Source organism: Melopsittacus undulatus, chromosome 12 (genome assembly GCF_012275295.1).
Source record: "Melopsittacus undulatus isolate bMelUnd1 chromosome 12, bMelUnd1.mat.Z, whole genome shotgun sequence".
Lineage (NCBI taxonomy): Eukaryota > Metazoa > Chordata > Aves > Psittaciformes > Psittaculidae > Melopsittacus > Melopsittacus undulatus.
Genome location: NC_047538.1, coordinates 2,300,250 through 2,313,851, shown reverse-complemented (window position 1 = coordinate 2,313,851; position 13,602 = coordinate 2,300,250). Strand labels below are relative to the sequence as shown.

General features: G+C 52.3%; 3 protein-coding genes across 4 annotated transcripts; 2 read left to right on the top strand and 1 right to left on the bottom strand.

The window, feature by feature from the left end:
• Positions 1 to 89: 89 nt before the first annotated feature.
• MRTO4 (MRT4 homolog, ribosome maturation factor) lies at positions 90 to 2,282 on the top strand. The gene is made up of 8 exons (XM_034068285.1): positions 90 to 146; positions 252 to 310; positions 381 to 484; positions 580 to 661; positions 827 to 894; positions 1,062 to 1,213; positions 1,617 to 1,693; positions 1,963 to 2,282. The coding sequence occupies exons 1-8, from the start codon at positions 119 to 121 to the stop codon at positions 2,113 to 2,115; spliced, it is 723 nt and encodes a 240-aa protein (XP_033924176.1). The 5' UTR covers positions 90 to 118; the 3' UTR covers positions 2,116 to 2,282.
• Positions 2,283 to 2,932: 650 nt separating this feature from the next.
• LOC101879298 (aflatoxin B1 aldehyde reductase member 2) lies at positions 2,933 to 6,607 on the bottom strand. 2 transcript variants are annotated; one of them, XR_004080090.2, is made up of 8 exons: positions 6,402 to 6,607; positions 5,779 to 5,966; positions 5,162 to 5,266; positions 4,614 to 4,710; positions 4,413 to 4,512; positions 3,951 to 4,080; positions 3,234 to 3,455; positions 2,933 to 3,157 (listed from the first exon to the last, which is right to left on the bottom strand). XR_004080090.2 is itself a non-coding variant. In XM_031045744.2 (7 exons), exons 1-7 carry the CDS (start codon positions 6,598 to 6,600, stop codon positions 3,294 to 3,296), a joined length of 981 nt encoding a protein of 326 aa, XP_030901604.2. In that variant the 5' UTR covers positions 6,601 to 6,607; the 3' UTR covers positions 2,933 to 3,293. The 2 variants fall into 2 exon arrangements, 1 of the variants encoding a protein (XP_030901604.2); XM_031045744.2 differs by having other exon boundaries at positions 2,933 to 3,455.
• A 51-nt stretch (positions 6,608 to 6,658) lies between these two features.
• Positions 6,659 to 11,931, top strand: SLC66A1 (solute carrier family 66 member 1). The gene is made up of 8 exons (XM_005145425.4): positions 6,659 to 6,986; positions 7,330 to 7,537; positions 8,173 to 8,302; positions 8,526 to 8,613; positions 10,005 to 10,159; positions 10,364 to 10,456; positions 10,800 to 10,985; positions 11,267 to 11,931. Exons 2-8 carry the CDS (start codon positions 7,368 to 7,370, stop codon positions 11,363 to 11,365), a joined length of 921 nt encoding a protein of 306 aa, XP_005145482.2. The 5' UTR covers positions 6,659 to 6,986; positions 7,330 to 7,367; the 3' UTR covers positions 11,366 to 11,931.
• The last annotated feature ends 1,671 nt before the right edge of the window (positions 11,932 to 13,602 follow it).

Sequence of the window (13,602 nt, the reverse complement as noted above, 5' to 3'; positions counted from 1 at the left end):
TGCGCAGCAAAGCCGCTCGGAAACGCAAGGCGACTACACAGGCACCGCGCGCGGCAGCCCGCCGGTGCTCCCTGCAGCCCGCACCGCGGGGACCTCGGAGCACCACGGTGTCGGAGCCATGCCGAAATCCAAGCGGGACCGCAAGGGTGAGTGCGCCGGGTCCCGGTGCCCCCGGCCCCGCTACCCCCGCACTAACGTGTTCCCTGCTCCGCTCCCCCCGCACTAACGTGTTCCCTGCTCCGCTCCCGCAGTCTCCCTGACGCGGACGCCCAGGAAGGGGTTGGAAGCCAAGCAGACGCTCATCGCCGAGGTGAGTGCGGCCCGGCCTGGCCCCGCGCGGTGCCGCGGTGCCCCGGTCCCCCCTAACGGCTGTCTTGCAGCTGCGGAAATGCGTGGACACCTACAAGTACATCTTCGTCTTCTCCGTTGCCAACATGAGGAACAACAAGCTGAAGGACGTGCGGAACGCTTGGAAGCACAGCAGGTGAGGCGGGGGGCAGCGGTGGGCAGGGGGTGCTGCCGCGGGGGGAGCGCGAACCGGGAGCTGATGGCTCCGGCCTCCTCCTCCCGCCGGTCCAGGATCTTCTTCGGGAAGAATAAAGTGATGATGGTGGCGCTGGGACGTGAACCGAGCAGTGAGTACAAGGAGAACCTGCACAAGGTAGGAGTTGTGTCCTGAAAGCTTTGCCCCCAGAAGGGTGACCTCCCTCGGGTGCTGTAACAGGACCCACTCGTGTTGTGGCACCCATCCTTGCTGTTGGCAGAGCTTGGCTCCGGTGCGATCCCCGCACACTGCTCAAGTCCCATGATGGCTTCTGTCTTTCAGGTCAGCAAACACCTCCGGGGAGAAGTTGGTCTCCTCTTCACCAACCGCACCAAAGATGAGGTGGACGAGTGAGTACACGTGGGTGCAGTGAGCAGCTGCTTGGTTTCCTTCCCCTTGTCTACATCACTCACTGACCTTTCTCTTCAAGAAGTTAGGATCCTGTGAGGCTTTTCCACTTCCCAGCAGCAGGGAAGAACTCACTGCAGCTAAAGCTCATTACCGATCCCTGTCCCAGGTGGTTCTCCAAGTTCAAAGAGGTGGACTTTGCCCGTGCAGGGAACAAGGCGACGTACACAGTGAGCCTGGACACGGGACCCTTGGAGCAGTTTCCTCACTCCATGGAGCCGCAGCTCCGGCAGCTGGGGCTGCCAACAGCACTGAAGAAAGGTATGTGGTGGGGCTGAGAAGGCAAGCTTGGCTTTCACCTGCACAGGTAATGTCTTTGAAAGAGAATGTTAAATAAGAGTTTAGGAGAAAATCCCATGGGCAGCTTTATTCTTCTTTGGCTGATACTAGAACTCATTGTATTCTTGTGCTGCTCTTCCTAAACTATTGTCAGAGATGAGCAAGCAACCAGCTCTCTCTCAGGTACCATCTTCCTTCAGTGGGGACTGCTAGCGCATCTGTATCCTGTTCAGAAACTAGACATGGGGGGTTTTAGAACTTATCTCACCCAGCTTCCTGGAAAGCTGTAATATTTGCATGGAATGGTGGTGTTTGTGAGAGCCCTGCTTTTCCCTGGGCTCCTCCAGGATTTCTGAGCCTATTTCAAGAGCTTCTGGTCCCACAGGAGTGGTGACGCTGCTTTCAGATTACGAAGTCTGCAAAGAAGGGGATGTCCTCACCCCTGAGCAAGCCCGAGTCCTGGTGAGTAATGCTGTAACATGGCATCTGTGTGAGCCCCCAGTGTAGGGTGTGAGTTCTGGGGTGAAGGTGAGCAGCACTGCTGGGTATTGGTCAGTGGGGTGTGCAGACTTCCTTCCCCCTTCCTAACATGAGTGCTAAAACTCTGCAGCAGTTATTTTGGCTCCTGCTTTGCTGCAGTTCCCAGCTGGAAGCGGTACTTATTTTCTCGTAGTTTTGCTAAGCAGGCCACGGAAATAAGGCAGCAATGACAATTTTGTGTCCTTTCCTAGAAACTCTTTGGCTATGAGATGGCAGAGTTTAAAGTCACCATTAAATTTCTGTGGAATTCTGAGACTGGAGACTTCCAGAAGCTTGTGGGAGATGCAACAGAGGAGGAGGAGGATGAAGAAGAGGAGGAGGATGATGACAGCAATGAGGACTAGCAACAGTCCTTGTGCTTGGACACCAGACAGCTGTATTAGAAACAGGAGGATGTTTCCCTTTCCTATTTACACCTGGAGGACAAGGACAATCTGCTCAAATACACTCTTCATAAAAATTACCTAATTATGCTTTTTTATATATATAAATGTACATATAAAACCTCAAATGGTTGTTGCTGCTGCCTGTTACTGTTGGAGTACCCTGGGATCTGAGGAAATGCTCCCTCCAAACATGAAAGCACATAAATATAACAGCTTGGACACTGTGCCTGCTATGGGGGAAGATCACAGTCATAAAATGGTTTGGGTTGAAAGGACCTTCAAAGCTCATCCAGTCCCAACCCCCTGCAAGGAGCAGGGACATATTCATCAAGATGAGGTTGCCCAGAACCAGCCGGGCCCTGAATGTCTCTGGGCAACCTGTGCCAGTGTTTCGCCATCCTCAGTGTAAAGGATTTCTTCCTCACATCCAGCCTGAATCTCCCTCTTTCAGTTTAAATCCTGTCACACCAGACCCTGCTAGAAAGTCTCTCCCCATATTTCTTAATGGGCCCTTTTTAGGAACTGAAAGGCCGCAATAAGGCCACCTGGAGTCTTCTCCAGGCTGAACAACCCCAGATCTCTCAGCTGTTCCTCATAGGAGAGGTGCTCTGTCCCCCATTGTTTCTGTGGGTCTTCTCTGGACCCCCTCCAACATGTTGCAAAGGGTTTGCTCCCATCTTCTGACCCAGAGGAGCTGTTAAAGCTCGAGGTTGCAGAGTGTGGATAAGCCAGCCAGGCTTTGTGTTAAGAGATAGACTGTGGTTAGGAGATGGGGGCAGTGTGAGAAAAAGGTTTTATTGTATATAATTATTTAAAAATCTCATATTAAGGGTGAACTGGGGTTAAGTGTTCATTTTCCCCTGTCCATCCAGTTACGTGTCCATTTTTCCCTGATTAACTACATGTGTACATCACAGTGTGCTGCACAGAGCTGGAAGTCAGGAGGGCAGGAGGATGAAGGCACGGCCAACACACCAAGTGCTGACAATTGGAGTGGATCCTGCAAAGCTTCATTAATATTAGTACAGGAAAAAAACCATTTGCACATTGATCAAAGGGGCAGGCTTAGCAAGTACCTGTCCAGTGCTTGATCATCCACCCCAATGGCATCCACTTTCTTCTCCCTACCCTGGTCTCTAGCGGAAGTAGTTGGGGCAGTCGGAGGCAGCCAAGCTCCAGGCCTTGTCAAATGCTTCCACCACGGCAGGGAGTAGGGGCCCCTCTTCACTGTAGTTGAGGTTCTGCTCAAGCTGCTCCAAGTTGGACATCCCAACGATCACCGCATCTCCAAGAGAACCCTGGAAAGTGATAGGAGGTGTTGTTGATCCCAAAAGAAACCTGGTTCACCTCTCAAGCCACAGCCGAAAGCTCTCTTTCCAGCAAAGAGCAGCCAGTGGCTCCTTGGTGTTTACACAATTGGCACCATGAAGTTCTGTTCATTGGGCAAGAACATCTCCATGTTGTGGCAATGCCTCAAAAGCTGCCAAATCCTACTTTACACGGAGCTACAGGAACATTTTGGGGAGATGGAGATTATAACCATTAATTCCCTAGTTTGATTAAAAGTCATCTCCTTGCTGTCTGGGTGGGAAGCCCAGTAACTGCCCCTTACCATCTTCTCCCACTCCAACAAACACAGGATACCATGAGGAAATAGAGAGCCAGCTTGCTCCTGCTGCATGGCAGGCAGAGCCATGTAGCAATATTCCCTTGGGAACACCACAAGCCCACAGGATAAGCAGATTAAGAAACGTTGCCCTGTTTGGAAGCCACAACAGCTGCCTGGTGCTCACCTGCAGCTTAGAGTGATGGTACAACCAGCGCAGAGCTGCGGAGGTCAGGCTTGGTGCATTAGAGCCATAAGCATCTTTCAGAGCTCTTTCTACTATTTCAATGCCTTCAAAATGGTGTTTTTTCCAGTACCTGCAAGAAAAAAAAAAAAACACAAAATCACTCTTACTGCCTCAGGATCTAAAGTGACTGGTACATTTATATTCCCATCTAGTACAAGAGGCTTTCAGGAAGCCTCGTGCAACAATTAGTAGCTTCCAAGGACTTCTACAATCCCCCACTCTAAGCCTGGAGGAAGCTGAACTTAAAAACACTCTGCGAAGCTCAGTCACAAGCTACAGCCTCAACCACATGCACAGACACAAGTTTTGGTCAATTCTGCTTCCTCTTAGCTGATTACTACTGCATTTCTATGCAATCATTTCTGCCCCATCTCCCTGCTCATCTATCAGCTCAAAACATACCTGTCCCTGTAAGCTTGAGCCCAGTCATTCCCAAAAAATCTTCCTGTGGGTTGACGCGTGTCTTTGTCCTCATACTTGTATTTGCCAGTCAACAGCCCTCCTGCAAAGGGTCAGCAGCACGTTTGGGGATGAGCTGGCTCTTCTACAGCCCCCATTTTGCACAGGCTTGGTTTCCAAGTCTCACCCTTTCCCTCCCTGTACCTGCAAGTGGGTTGTAGGCGTAGAACCGCAGCCCGTAGTGTCTGAGGCAAGGGAAGAGCTCAGCTTCCACCTGGCGAGTGGTTGCGTTGTACATGCCCTACACAAGGATAAGGGAGACAAAGAACTGCAAACACCAGCTCAGGGCAGTGGGCACCTGAACAGCCTTTTCCCCACCCTTCCTCTTAGAGCTCCGGGTCATACAAGGTTATTCTCTGCTTAGGAACAGACTTCCTAAAGTCATTGATTTTTAAGTTCTGCATGAAGGGAGTCACTGACTCAAGGAACAAACGTGGACTCAGCTTTCTAATCACACGTGTCCTGGCAGGACTTCCCAGGCTGACTGCCACAGCGTCCTCTGCTCTGTTATCTGGGAGCTGCTCCAAGATCTGGGAGCCCCAGACACTTTCCCACAGTAGCTGCCCATTGCTGTAAGGACACTGAGAACCATTTCTATGCCGTTCTGAGCTGAACCTTTGTATTCCTCTGGTTGGATTCATCTCAGCCTCCACAAAAGATGTGCCAGGCCACAGCCAGCCCCTATCCCTCACCTGGTACACAGTTGGCATCACCCAGTTGTTGTATTTGCAGATGGTGCAGATTTCTGCTACCTCCCATGCTGCATAGTTGGACAGACCAAGTTCCTTAAACTTCCCCTGCAGAGAAATGAAAGGAATATTCAGATCCAGGTTTTAGAAGTGCACTTGTACCCAGACTGTGCAAGGTAACAGTGAAATGAACAGGCGCCAAATTTTAGCCCAGAGCTCCCTGCTCATCCCTGTCCACCTCTGCTATGAATTATAAGACTCAACAGAAATATTTCCTGTTCATTTTCAATTCACATCTTCTAATTTAAATGCCACCATTGGACTAATGCCATTCAGGAATTCTTCTTTCAGCCATTACCAGCACTAATCTTAACCTAGTCAGCACTGAAAGCAAAGTCCAGTTGGTCTCATGCTTCCAAGAGCTCTTGGGCACAAAGTGCACCACGTGAGCACGCAATGGAGTGCTAGTCAGAGCTCTGCCCTGGCCATTCTGTGTCCCCTCCTCCTCGTGTTGTGCAAACCCAGCACTGAAAAAGAGCACAACAAGCAGCCCTGGTTTACAAAAGGTAAAGAGAGGGAGGGAACCAAGAGATGGTCCAGGCTTGCTCTTCCCGCTTTACCTCTTTGTGCAGCTCATTGCAGGCACGCAGTGTCTCCTCCACCGGGGTCCCATGGTCAGGAGCATGGAGGTAGAAGAGCTCCACACTAGTCCTCTTCAGCCTCTCCAGGGATGTGTTCAGCTGTGACCGCACGCTCTCGGGCTTCAGCGTCTTCCCATCCCAGGGGTTGGCCTTGGTGGCGAGTTGCACTGGCAGAAAGGGACAATGAGCAGGGATGGCTCCAGTGTCAGCAAAGGGATAAGGAGCACAACACAAGCACTGCCTGGGGTGTTTCAGGGAAGGCCTCTCCTCAAGAACCACATCAGCCGCTTAGGGGGGGCTCTTCTCCTCAGGGCTGCTCCAGAGGAAGGCCCTGCACAAAGCAGAGAGAGCAGGGGAGTCCCTTCCTTTCCTTCAGGGGTGGCATCAGCCTGGCAGGGAAAACCCTTCTCCCCAGGTAACAGGTCCAGGGGAAGTCCCTTCTCCTCGGGAATGGTGCCAGCCTAGCAGAGGAGACCCTTATCCTCATGGAACAGCTCCAGCAGTAGTCCCTTCTCCTCAGGGTCGGTGCCAGCCCCTCAGAGAAGCCCCCTCTCCTCAGCGCCCTCTCCCTCCAGCCCCACTAAGAGCACCTCCGGCCATACCGGGCTCGGTGCCTGCAGCCAGCAGCGCTCCCAGGATTTTCTCCGACTCTCCCCCCGCATACATGTACGCGGTGTCGAGCTGGCTGTGCCCGCGGCGCAGGAAGGCTCGGAGCAGCGCGGCGCTGACCTCCGGCCCTGCCCGCCGCCCCATCTCCATGGCGCCCAGCACCACAGCCGGCCGCGCTCCGCCTGCCGCCATCGCTGCCGGAGCCACCGCGCATGCGCGGGGAGCGCCTCGCCTCGCCTCGCCTCACCCCCAGGCGCATGCGCCGCGCTGAGGGGAGCGCTCAAAAGCCAGGCGGGTTTGGGGTGAAAAACATCCGATTCCGGCAAAATTACGGTTGTGGAATAGCAGCGGCTTCCTGGGGAAGCAGTGGGAGTGAGAGGACACCAGTAGGTTCTGATAAAAGTGGTGGGTTTGTAAAAAATTACCTGACAAAGCAGCTGGTTGGGAAGCGAAGTGAGGTCTGAGCGCGGCTGAGGGACCGGCGGGTGTGGAGGGAGTTTGCGGGAGCAGGAACAGCAAAACCCAAGAGCTTCTGAAGAGAAAGAAAGACGGCTCCCAAAGGGCCACCGTGGAGCGAGGTAAGTCCCTGTCCCGCACGGAGCAGCGCTTTGGGGCTCAATCCTGGCGGTTGGCGGTATTCTCGGCTGGTCATCCCACGGGATCCATATTAAGGCCAGTAAAGGAGAGGGGTGAATCCCAGTTCCATAGAGGCTCGGTTCTTTGAGGGCAAATCCTGCTGGGTGACGGCATTCCTGGCTGGTTGTCCCACCGGGTCCAAAGTTAAAGCCAGTAAAGAGGTTTTTGCAAGGTTTTTGGAGGGCTCCAAGCCTCTTCCTAATAGAACTCTATTTTCCCCCAGCGTTATTAACTGTTTCTTATGGTTTTCCCATGTTTTTCTCACGTTACCATGGTTTTCCCCAGCACTATCCCACCTGAACGACACCCAAGCACCGGAGGCCATGGATCCGCGGCACTGGAGGCATCTCCAGCTTGGGAACCTTTCCGACTGTCCCAACGGCTCCCGCTGGGTGATGGATGTGTTCAATGAGTGTGCCCAGGACGGCCGGGATATCGCCAGTGTCATCCTGGGTCTGGTTTCCATCTTCTGCTTTGCAGCTGCCTCTTTCCCGTAAGCATCGCTCCCAAACCCCTTCCCATGGGATAACACTTCTCTCTTAAATCCAGCTTCAGGCTCGAGCTGCCTGAGTTATTAACTCTTCCCAGCAAAAGCAATCAGGGCTTGGAAAACCAGAGTTTAAAGGGTGCAGAGGGAGCCGGCAGCACAGCCCCGAAGCCTTGTTTGTTGTTATATTGCTAATACCGTGCTTGGCAGCTGTTATTACCCACGTAAGCCAACTGCAATGCAGTCCTTGCAGGTCATGCATGTGGATGAAGTGTTTCCAGGGGCCCTGGGCTTCTTGGAAGTGCTGGGACAGCTGCTGCAAGGGGGACGTGGTGGGGCTTGGTGTATCATCGGGTCATTTTATAACCAGAGATGCACTCTGCAGCTGGTGCTTCTCCTTGTTGCTTTCTACCCCTGCATGAGGGATGGATTACAAGGGCTTGAGCCCAGTGTATTGATGCCAGTGGGTCACAGGACTTCTCACAGGGGTTGGCTAGGTACAGGAAATCTCTTATTTCCCCGCTCCTGGTGCCGAGTGCTTTGCAATTGCAAAATGATCCAGGTGGGAGCAATAGGGAATCCTGGGGATGATTCCCAGGTAGTACTGAGCCATACAGGGGTTATGGCTTGTGTCTCTGCAGGCAGTTTTACCAAGCCTGCAAAACAGGCATCATGGACCGGGCTCTCTCCATATATTTCCTGCTGGGATGGCTGGGCGGAGACCTCCTAAACCTCATCGGTTCCTTTCTGGCTCATCAGTTACCCCTGCAGGTACCAGCTGAATTGCTGGGGTTGGGTTGGCTCTCAGGCACCCTGAACTGCAGGGAGGAGGGATGGGTGCTGCTTAATCCAACACCAGAGACCCAAACAGCCTCAGGATGCTCCCTGTCCTTCTCCTGGGGATACTTCCTTCTCCTCCTGGGATGCTGGCTCATCTCAGCCATTACCTGGAAGCCTTTCTGCAGGTAGAACCAACCCATCCTTCTCCCCGTAGGTATACACTGCTATTTACTATGTGCTCGCAGACCTGGTGATGTTGGCTCTCTACTGCTACTACAAAGTGAAGAACCGGGGTGGAGGATGTGAGTTGGGGTTACGAGGGTGGTGCGACTGCCTTTTGGGCTGGCTTGGGCCTTGGCTGTGGATCCAGGAGGGGGAGGAAGCCCTGAGGAGATGTGTTGGGGCAGAGGTGCTTTGTAGATGCACTGATATCACTTACTGCTTGCTGGTCTTTTTAAACCCCAACATAAACCTCTTTGTAGGGATTCTTGTTGCCTCTTCTTGAAATGTCATGATTATATTCTACCTGGGATGAATCAAGAGTAGTCAGGATGGAAAAATGGGATAATAACCAGGGATCACTGAGAGAGGAAATGGTATTGCTGCTCCTGAAACCCAGCATTTCCCCTGCTTAGCCTGTGCCTGCCTCTGTCTTCTGCAGTGCAGAACACACAAATTTAAACATGTGAGCACAGCATCTTAGAAGCCTCTGCACACATTTTCCCTTCCTACAGTAATTCTTAAGGCAATTTTGCCTTAGTAGCCACAACAGGCTCTTCAGGGTCATGGCACCAAGCTCATCAGGGTTCAAGGAGCATCTGGACAATGCTCTTGGTCATATGGCTTGGTTTTAGGTAGTTCTGCCAGGAGCAGGGAGTTGGACTCAGTGATCCTTGTCCCTTCCAGCTTGAGAGATTCTATGCTAACCTGAGCACCTATGAGAGCCAAAGCCTGCAGTTACCAGGCATGCCTGGGGCTTCTGCAAACAGCCGTGCACAGTGTCTGGGTTGAAAATAACCCCTCTGGGAGTTGCATTAAGTACAGAAAGAAATTCAGGGGTCAGTGCTCCTTCAGTTAGTGGCAGCCTTGATGTGATGGAGAAGTTCCTCCCTGTTCAAATGGAGTAAAAAGGGAACCTGGACTCTTCTTGCAAGGCTTGAACAGCAAGAGAAAATCCACTTTTTAGCATTGCAGCTATCCCTGACTACAACAGGCATCTCTGGGACCCTGATAAATAGTTAACTTACTAAAGCCATTAACTTACTAAGCCAGTTGGTATTTGGCTCATCAGCTGTCTCACTTTGTTAATGCTGGAGAGCTTCTTGACAGAATATAACCCAAGTCTTGATATTGAGGCTCGGTCTGGCAGGGATTTCAACATGTGCTGTGGTGAGTTAAGCCTGTGAAAAGCTTCTAGATGGAGGAGATGATTTTTGAAGAGCCCTAAGCATAGATAAGCTCAAGTGCTCTCGGTCTGCTGAGATAGTGGTTTCCTCCCTGATAACTTACCAATTGCCTGTATTGCTGCAAGATAAAGTGCCCACAGCAGCTATTTGTGCTGGCTGTGCCACCGCAGAGATAAGAGGGAGCTTGAAGGGCTCAGAGGGACCCCTGGCACCCACCATGGCTGCTGGGCTACACTGGGGGTGGGGAAAGGAGCTCCCCTGACCAGCCTCTGCTTGATCCCCTGCAGTCACTGCCCAGATCAATGCAGCCTTCCTCTTCCTTTCCCTGGGGACACTGTCGACCATCTCCTTTCTGGGCAGAGGTGCTGCCGTGGCACAGGACCCAGTGGTGTTCAAAGGAAGGTCCCTGCTCTCCACTCATGTGGGTGAGCTGGTGTCAGAGGTGAGCTGAAGCTGGGTGATGGGGGGAAGAAGATAAAGCTCTGGTGGGGCTGGGCATGTCCTGCTGGACCAACACATCCCGCTTGGTGGGGAGGTCAAGGGCAGGGGTTTGGCCATGCTATGGCCTGGCACAGAGCTGTGGTGAGGGTGGTGAGCACATCTCTTGAGAACATGGAGCTGTTCAATGCCCCCCTTTGCCTTGCAGCCTTTCACCAGGAGTGAGATCATTGGCTTCACCATTGGCTCTGTCTCCTCTGTACTGTACCTGTGCTCCCGAGTCCCCCAGATCTACACAAATGTAAGTGGTAGGACAGGTCCTGAGGTGTCAGGTAGAAATGGTGGTGGGATCACCTTTCTCCTCTTTGCTCAGAGGTCCGATCACTGATCACTTCATAAGGGACTATTTTTCTGTATTTCTGCTCTAAAATATGATTCATTTTTCTCCCTTTAACACAGTATTTTTCAGGGTGGTGCTTTCACTTTGTCTTAATTTATAAGCAAAGGGGGGAACTAAAAGGCTCTTGGCATTGAGTCACCACCTTTTTTCTTCTTTTTTTTTGTCGGGGAGAGGGTTATTAATACTGCTTCCTAGTGAGATTTCAGAGCTGCACCCAAGCTCCTCTTTCTGGCCTCTCTTCCAGTACAAGAGGAAATCTACCATTGGGATCTCCTACTCCCTCTTTGCCCTGGTGATGCTGGGGAACTCGCTCTATGGCCTCAGTGTCCTCCTGAAGAACCCTGAGCCAGGGCAAAGTGAAGGGGACTACGTCCTGCACCACCTCCCCTGGCTGGTGGGCAGCCTGGGTGTCCTTTCCCTCGATGTGGTTGTATCCTTTCTCTGGCCAATGTTACCCTCCTGGATCCAGTCCCACCTTGGGGCAGGCAGGGCAAGCAGCAGTGGGTGGGTTGGTGCTCATCAGTGATTGCTGTGAGCTGTGCCAGTGAGTAATTCATGGTGTTGCAACAGCTGAATGCTTCAGACCCTTGTGTGCACTAAGCTCATCCTGTTGCCATCTCCTGGAACAAACACCCTTTTTCCAGGTGATGAGACCCAATGCCACCCATAGATCCACCCCTGCTTGTGGGAAGAATCTTAACTGCTTCTCAGATCTCCTTCCAGTTCCTTGCTTATCGGGGAGGAAAACCTGCCACCCATGAAGAGAGGGGTGCTCTTCTCGGCGAGCATGGGGACAGCCTGGAGAGCTGACAGAGCGACCTGCTGCAGAAGGAGAAGAGGAGGATGCAGATACAAAAGCTGACCCCAGCACTGGCCAAACCAGCTCCTCTACCCTGGCAGCTCTTGGGAGGACTTGAGCCTGCGGGTGATGTGTTGTGCTGTTAAAGCCCAGCTGGGTGGCAGAGTGTACTGCTGAGAGACCTCGTGCCTCTTTGATACCAATGATGCTATTGGGATGAACAGGGAATAACTTAATACCTCAAAAGGTTGCTCTTCACAGCTCTTACAGCTGAGCCCAGTCACTTCTCTTTATCTGCTGCCTCTCTGGGGTGATCTGGAGCTTCCTCAGTACTGTCAAACAGGAGAAGAGCTTGAGGGGCTATGGGGAGAGGATGGAGATGAGCAACCCACCACAGCCATGAGCAGTTAGCTGTGTGCCTCATGTCTCCACTGCCTCTTTCTAGAAGATACCTCAGTGACTGGACCCAGTTCAGAAGGAGGGAGGGAAGGAGCAGCGTAACCAAAGTGTCTCATTCTACACAAACCTGTTTGAATTAGCATGGCTCATGTCTATAAAACAAGTCCTTGTCCATGTGCCTCCTTGGGTTTTATTTGCCTGTCCATCTGGCAGCTCCTGCCTCTTTCTCACTGTGTCTCATAGTTGCCCTGACTTCTCATTTGAATTGTGTGGGTTTCTTGGGGAAGTTGCTCCATTGCTCTCTGGGAGCTGTGGAGGTGGTCACCCAGGCTGCTGCTGCCTCCACTTGCTCTGCTGTTTGGTTCCTACTCTCTTGTTGATGGATTTATCCTCCTCCCAGGGCCCTGCACACCAGCACAGTGGCTTCTTGACCACAGAAGGAAGCAGCAGCTTGGGAAAAGCTGCATCCAGAGGTGCTGAGCTCCTGCTGGGGAGGAGCAGCTCCATCTCTTAGGGGAAGCAAGAGGAATCGACTAACACTTGTAGGCCCTTCAAGGAAAACTAATGCAACTTGTCCTTTTACAAGGGCCTGTAGGGACAGGCCAAGGGGAATGGCTTGAACCTGCCCAAGGGGAGACTGAGATGAGCTCTTAGGCAGAAGCTCTTCCCTGGGAGGGTGCTGAGGTGCTGGCACAGGGTGCCCAGAGAAGCTGTGGCTGCCCCATCCCTGGCAGTGCTCAAGGCCAGGTTGGACACAGGGGCTTGGAGCAGCTGCTCCAGTGGAAGTGGTCCCTGCCTATGGCAGGGGTTGGAGCTGGAGGAGTTTTGAGGTCCCTTCCAACCCAAACCAGGCTGGGATCTTATTAACTTGTCCTTTTAAAACCAATAACTCTTCTCTCCCTGCAGTCACCATTAACTGTAATTTCACTCCCTTTTTCTCCACTTCCCCACTACCCAGCACTTCCCTGTCCCCATTTAGCTTTAGCTGCCTCATCATCCACTTACAATGCCAGTCCCGTGACACTTGTCCTTCCCGAGGAAGTAGCTTCCTCCCTGCTTCACCCTCGCACGGAGGCAGCAGAGCCACAGCTCTGAGCCTGCACAGCACAGCCTGGATCAAGTGTGGAACGGGAGTCCCAGTGCCCATCAAAGTGCACCAGGAGGTTAATTCAGACACTCCTGTGCCCGTCTCTGAAGCTGCCAATTTGGTTTTGGAAAGATAAGGTATTTTTCAGCCTCGTTGAGCCCCTTGAACAAAGTGGGTGGGTTTTTCACAGCATTAATTCATGATTCTCCCTCCAGGCTCGCTGCTCTTCCCCATCTCTGAGCCAGCAAGATTTCCTCTGCTGTCCTTCCCTAGGAATTGCAGCAGAACAGCCTGCATCCAGCCCTAACGCAAACCAGGAGCAGATTCCAAGCAAGGTAGAGAGCACAGCTTCATTAGATCTCAATTCCTGGTCATTACAAAGACCCTGGGGCTTGCCTTTGTCCAAGGAGGGGTTTTAGCCTCAGCTCTGGAATGCTGGGGAGGCTCTGACTGAAACTAAGAGCCACATTTCTGCCGCTCACAACACCAAATAACTGCCCTGCTTCACCGAGGTGTTCCTTAGTGGTGAAGGACATTCTAACATAAGAGGTAAATATATATATACACACAACTGTACATATATATATATAACCCCCCCCCCCCCAGTTTGTTTGGTTAAGGACCAAGCTGATTTCCTATTTCTTTCCCTCAGGCTGGGGAACACGGCACAAGGTGGGTGGCTGCTGCTTCACTGGGGCAGAGGAGTTAATGCACCAGCAGTCATCATGGTAGTGACAAGTGGAAGCTGGTGTCACAAGGAGC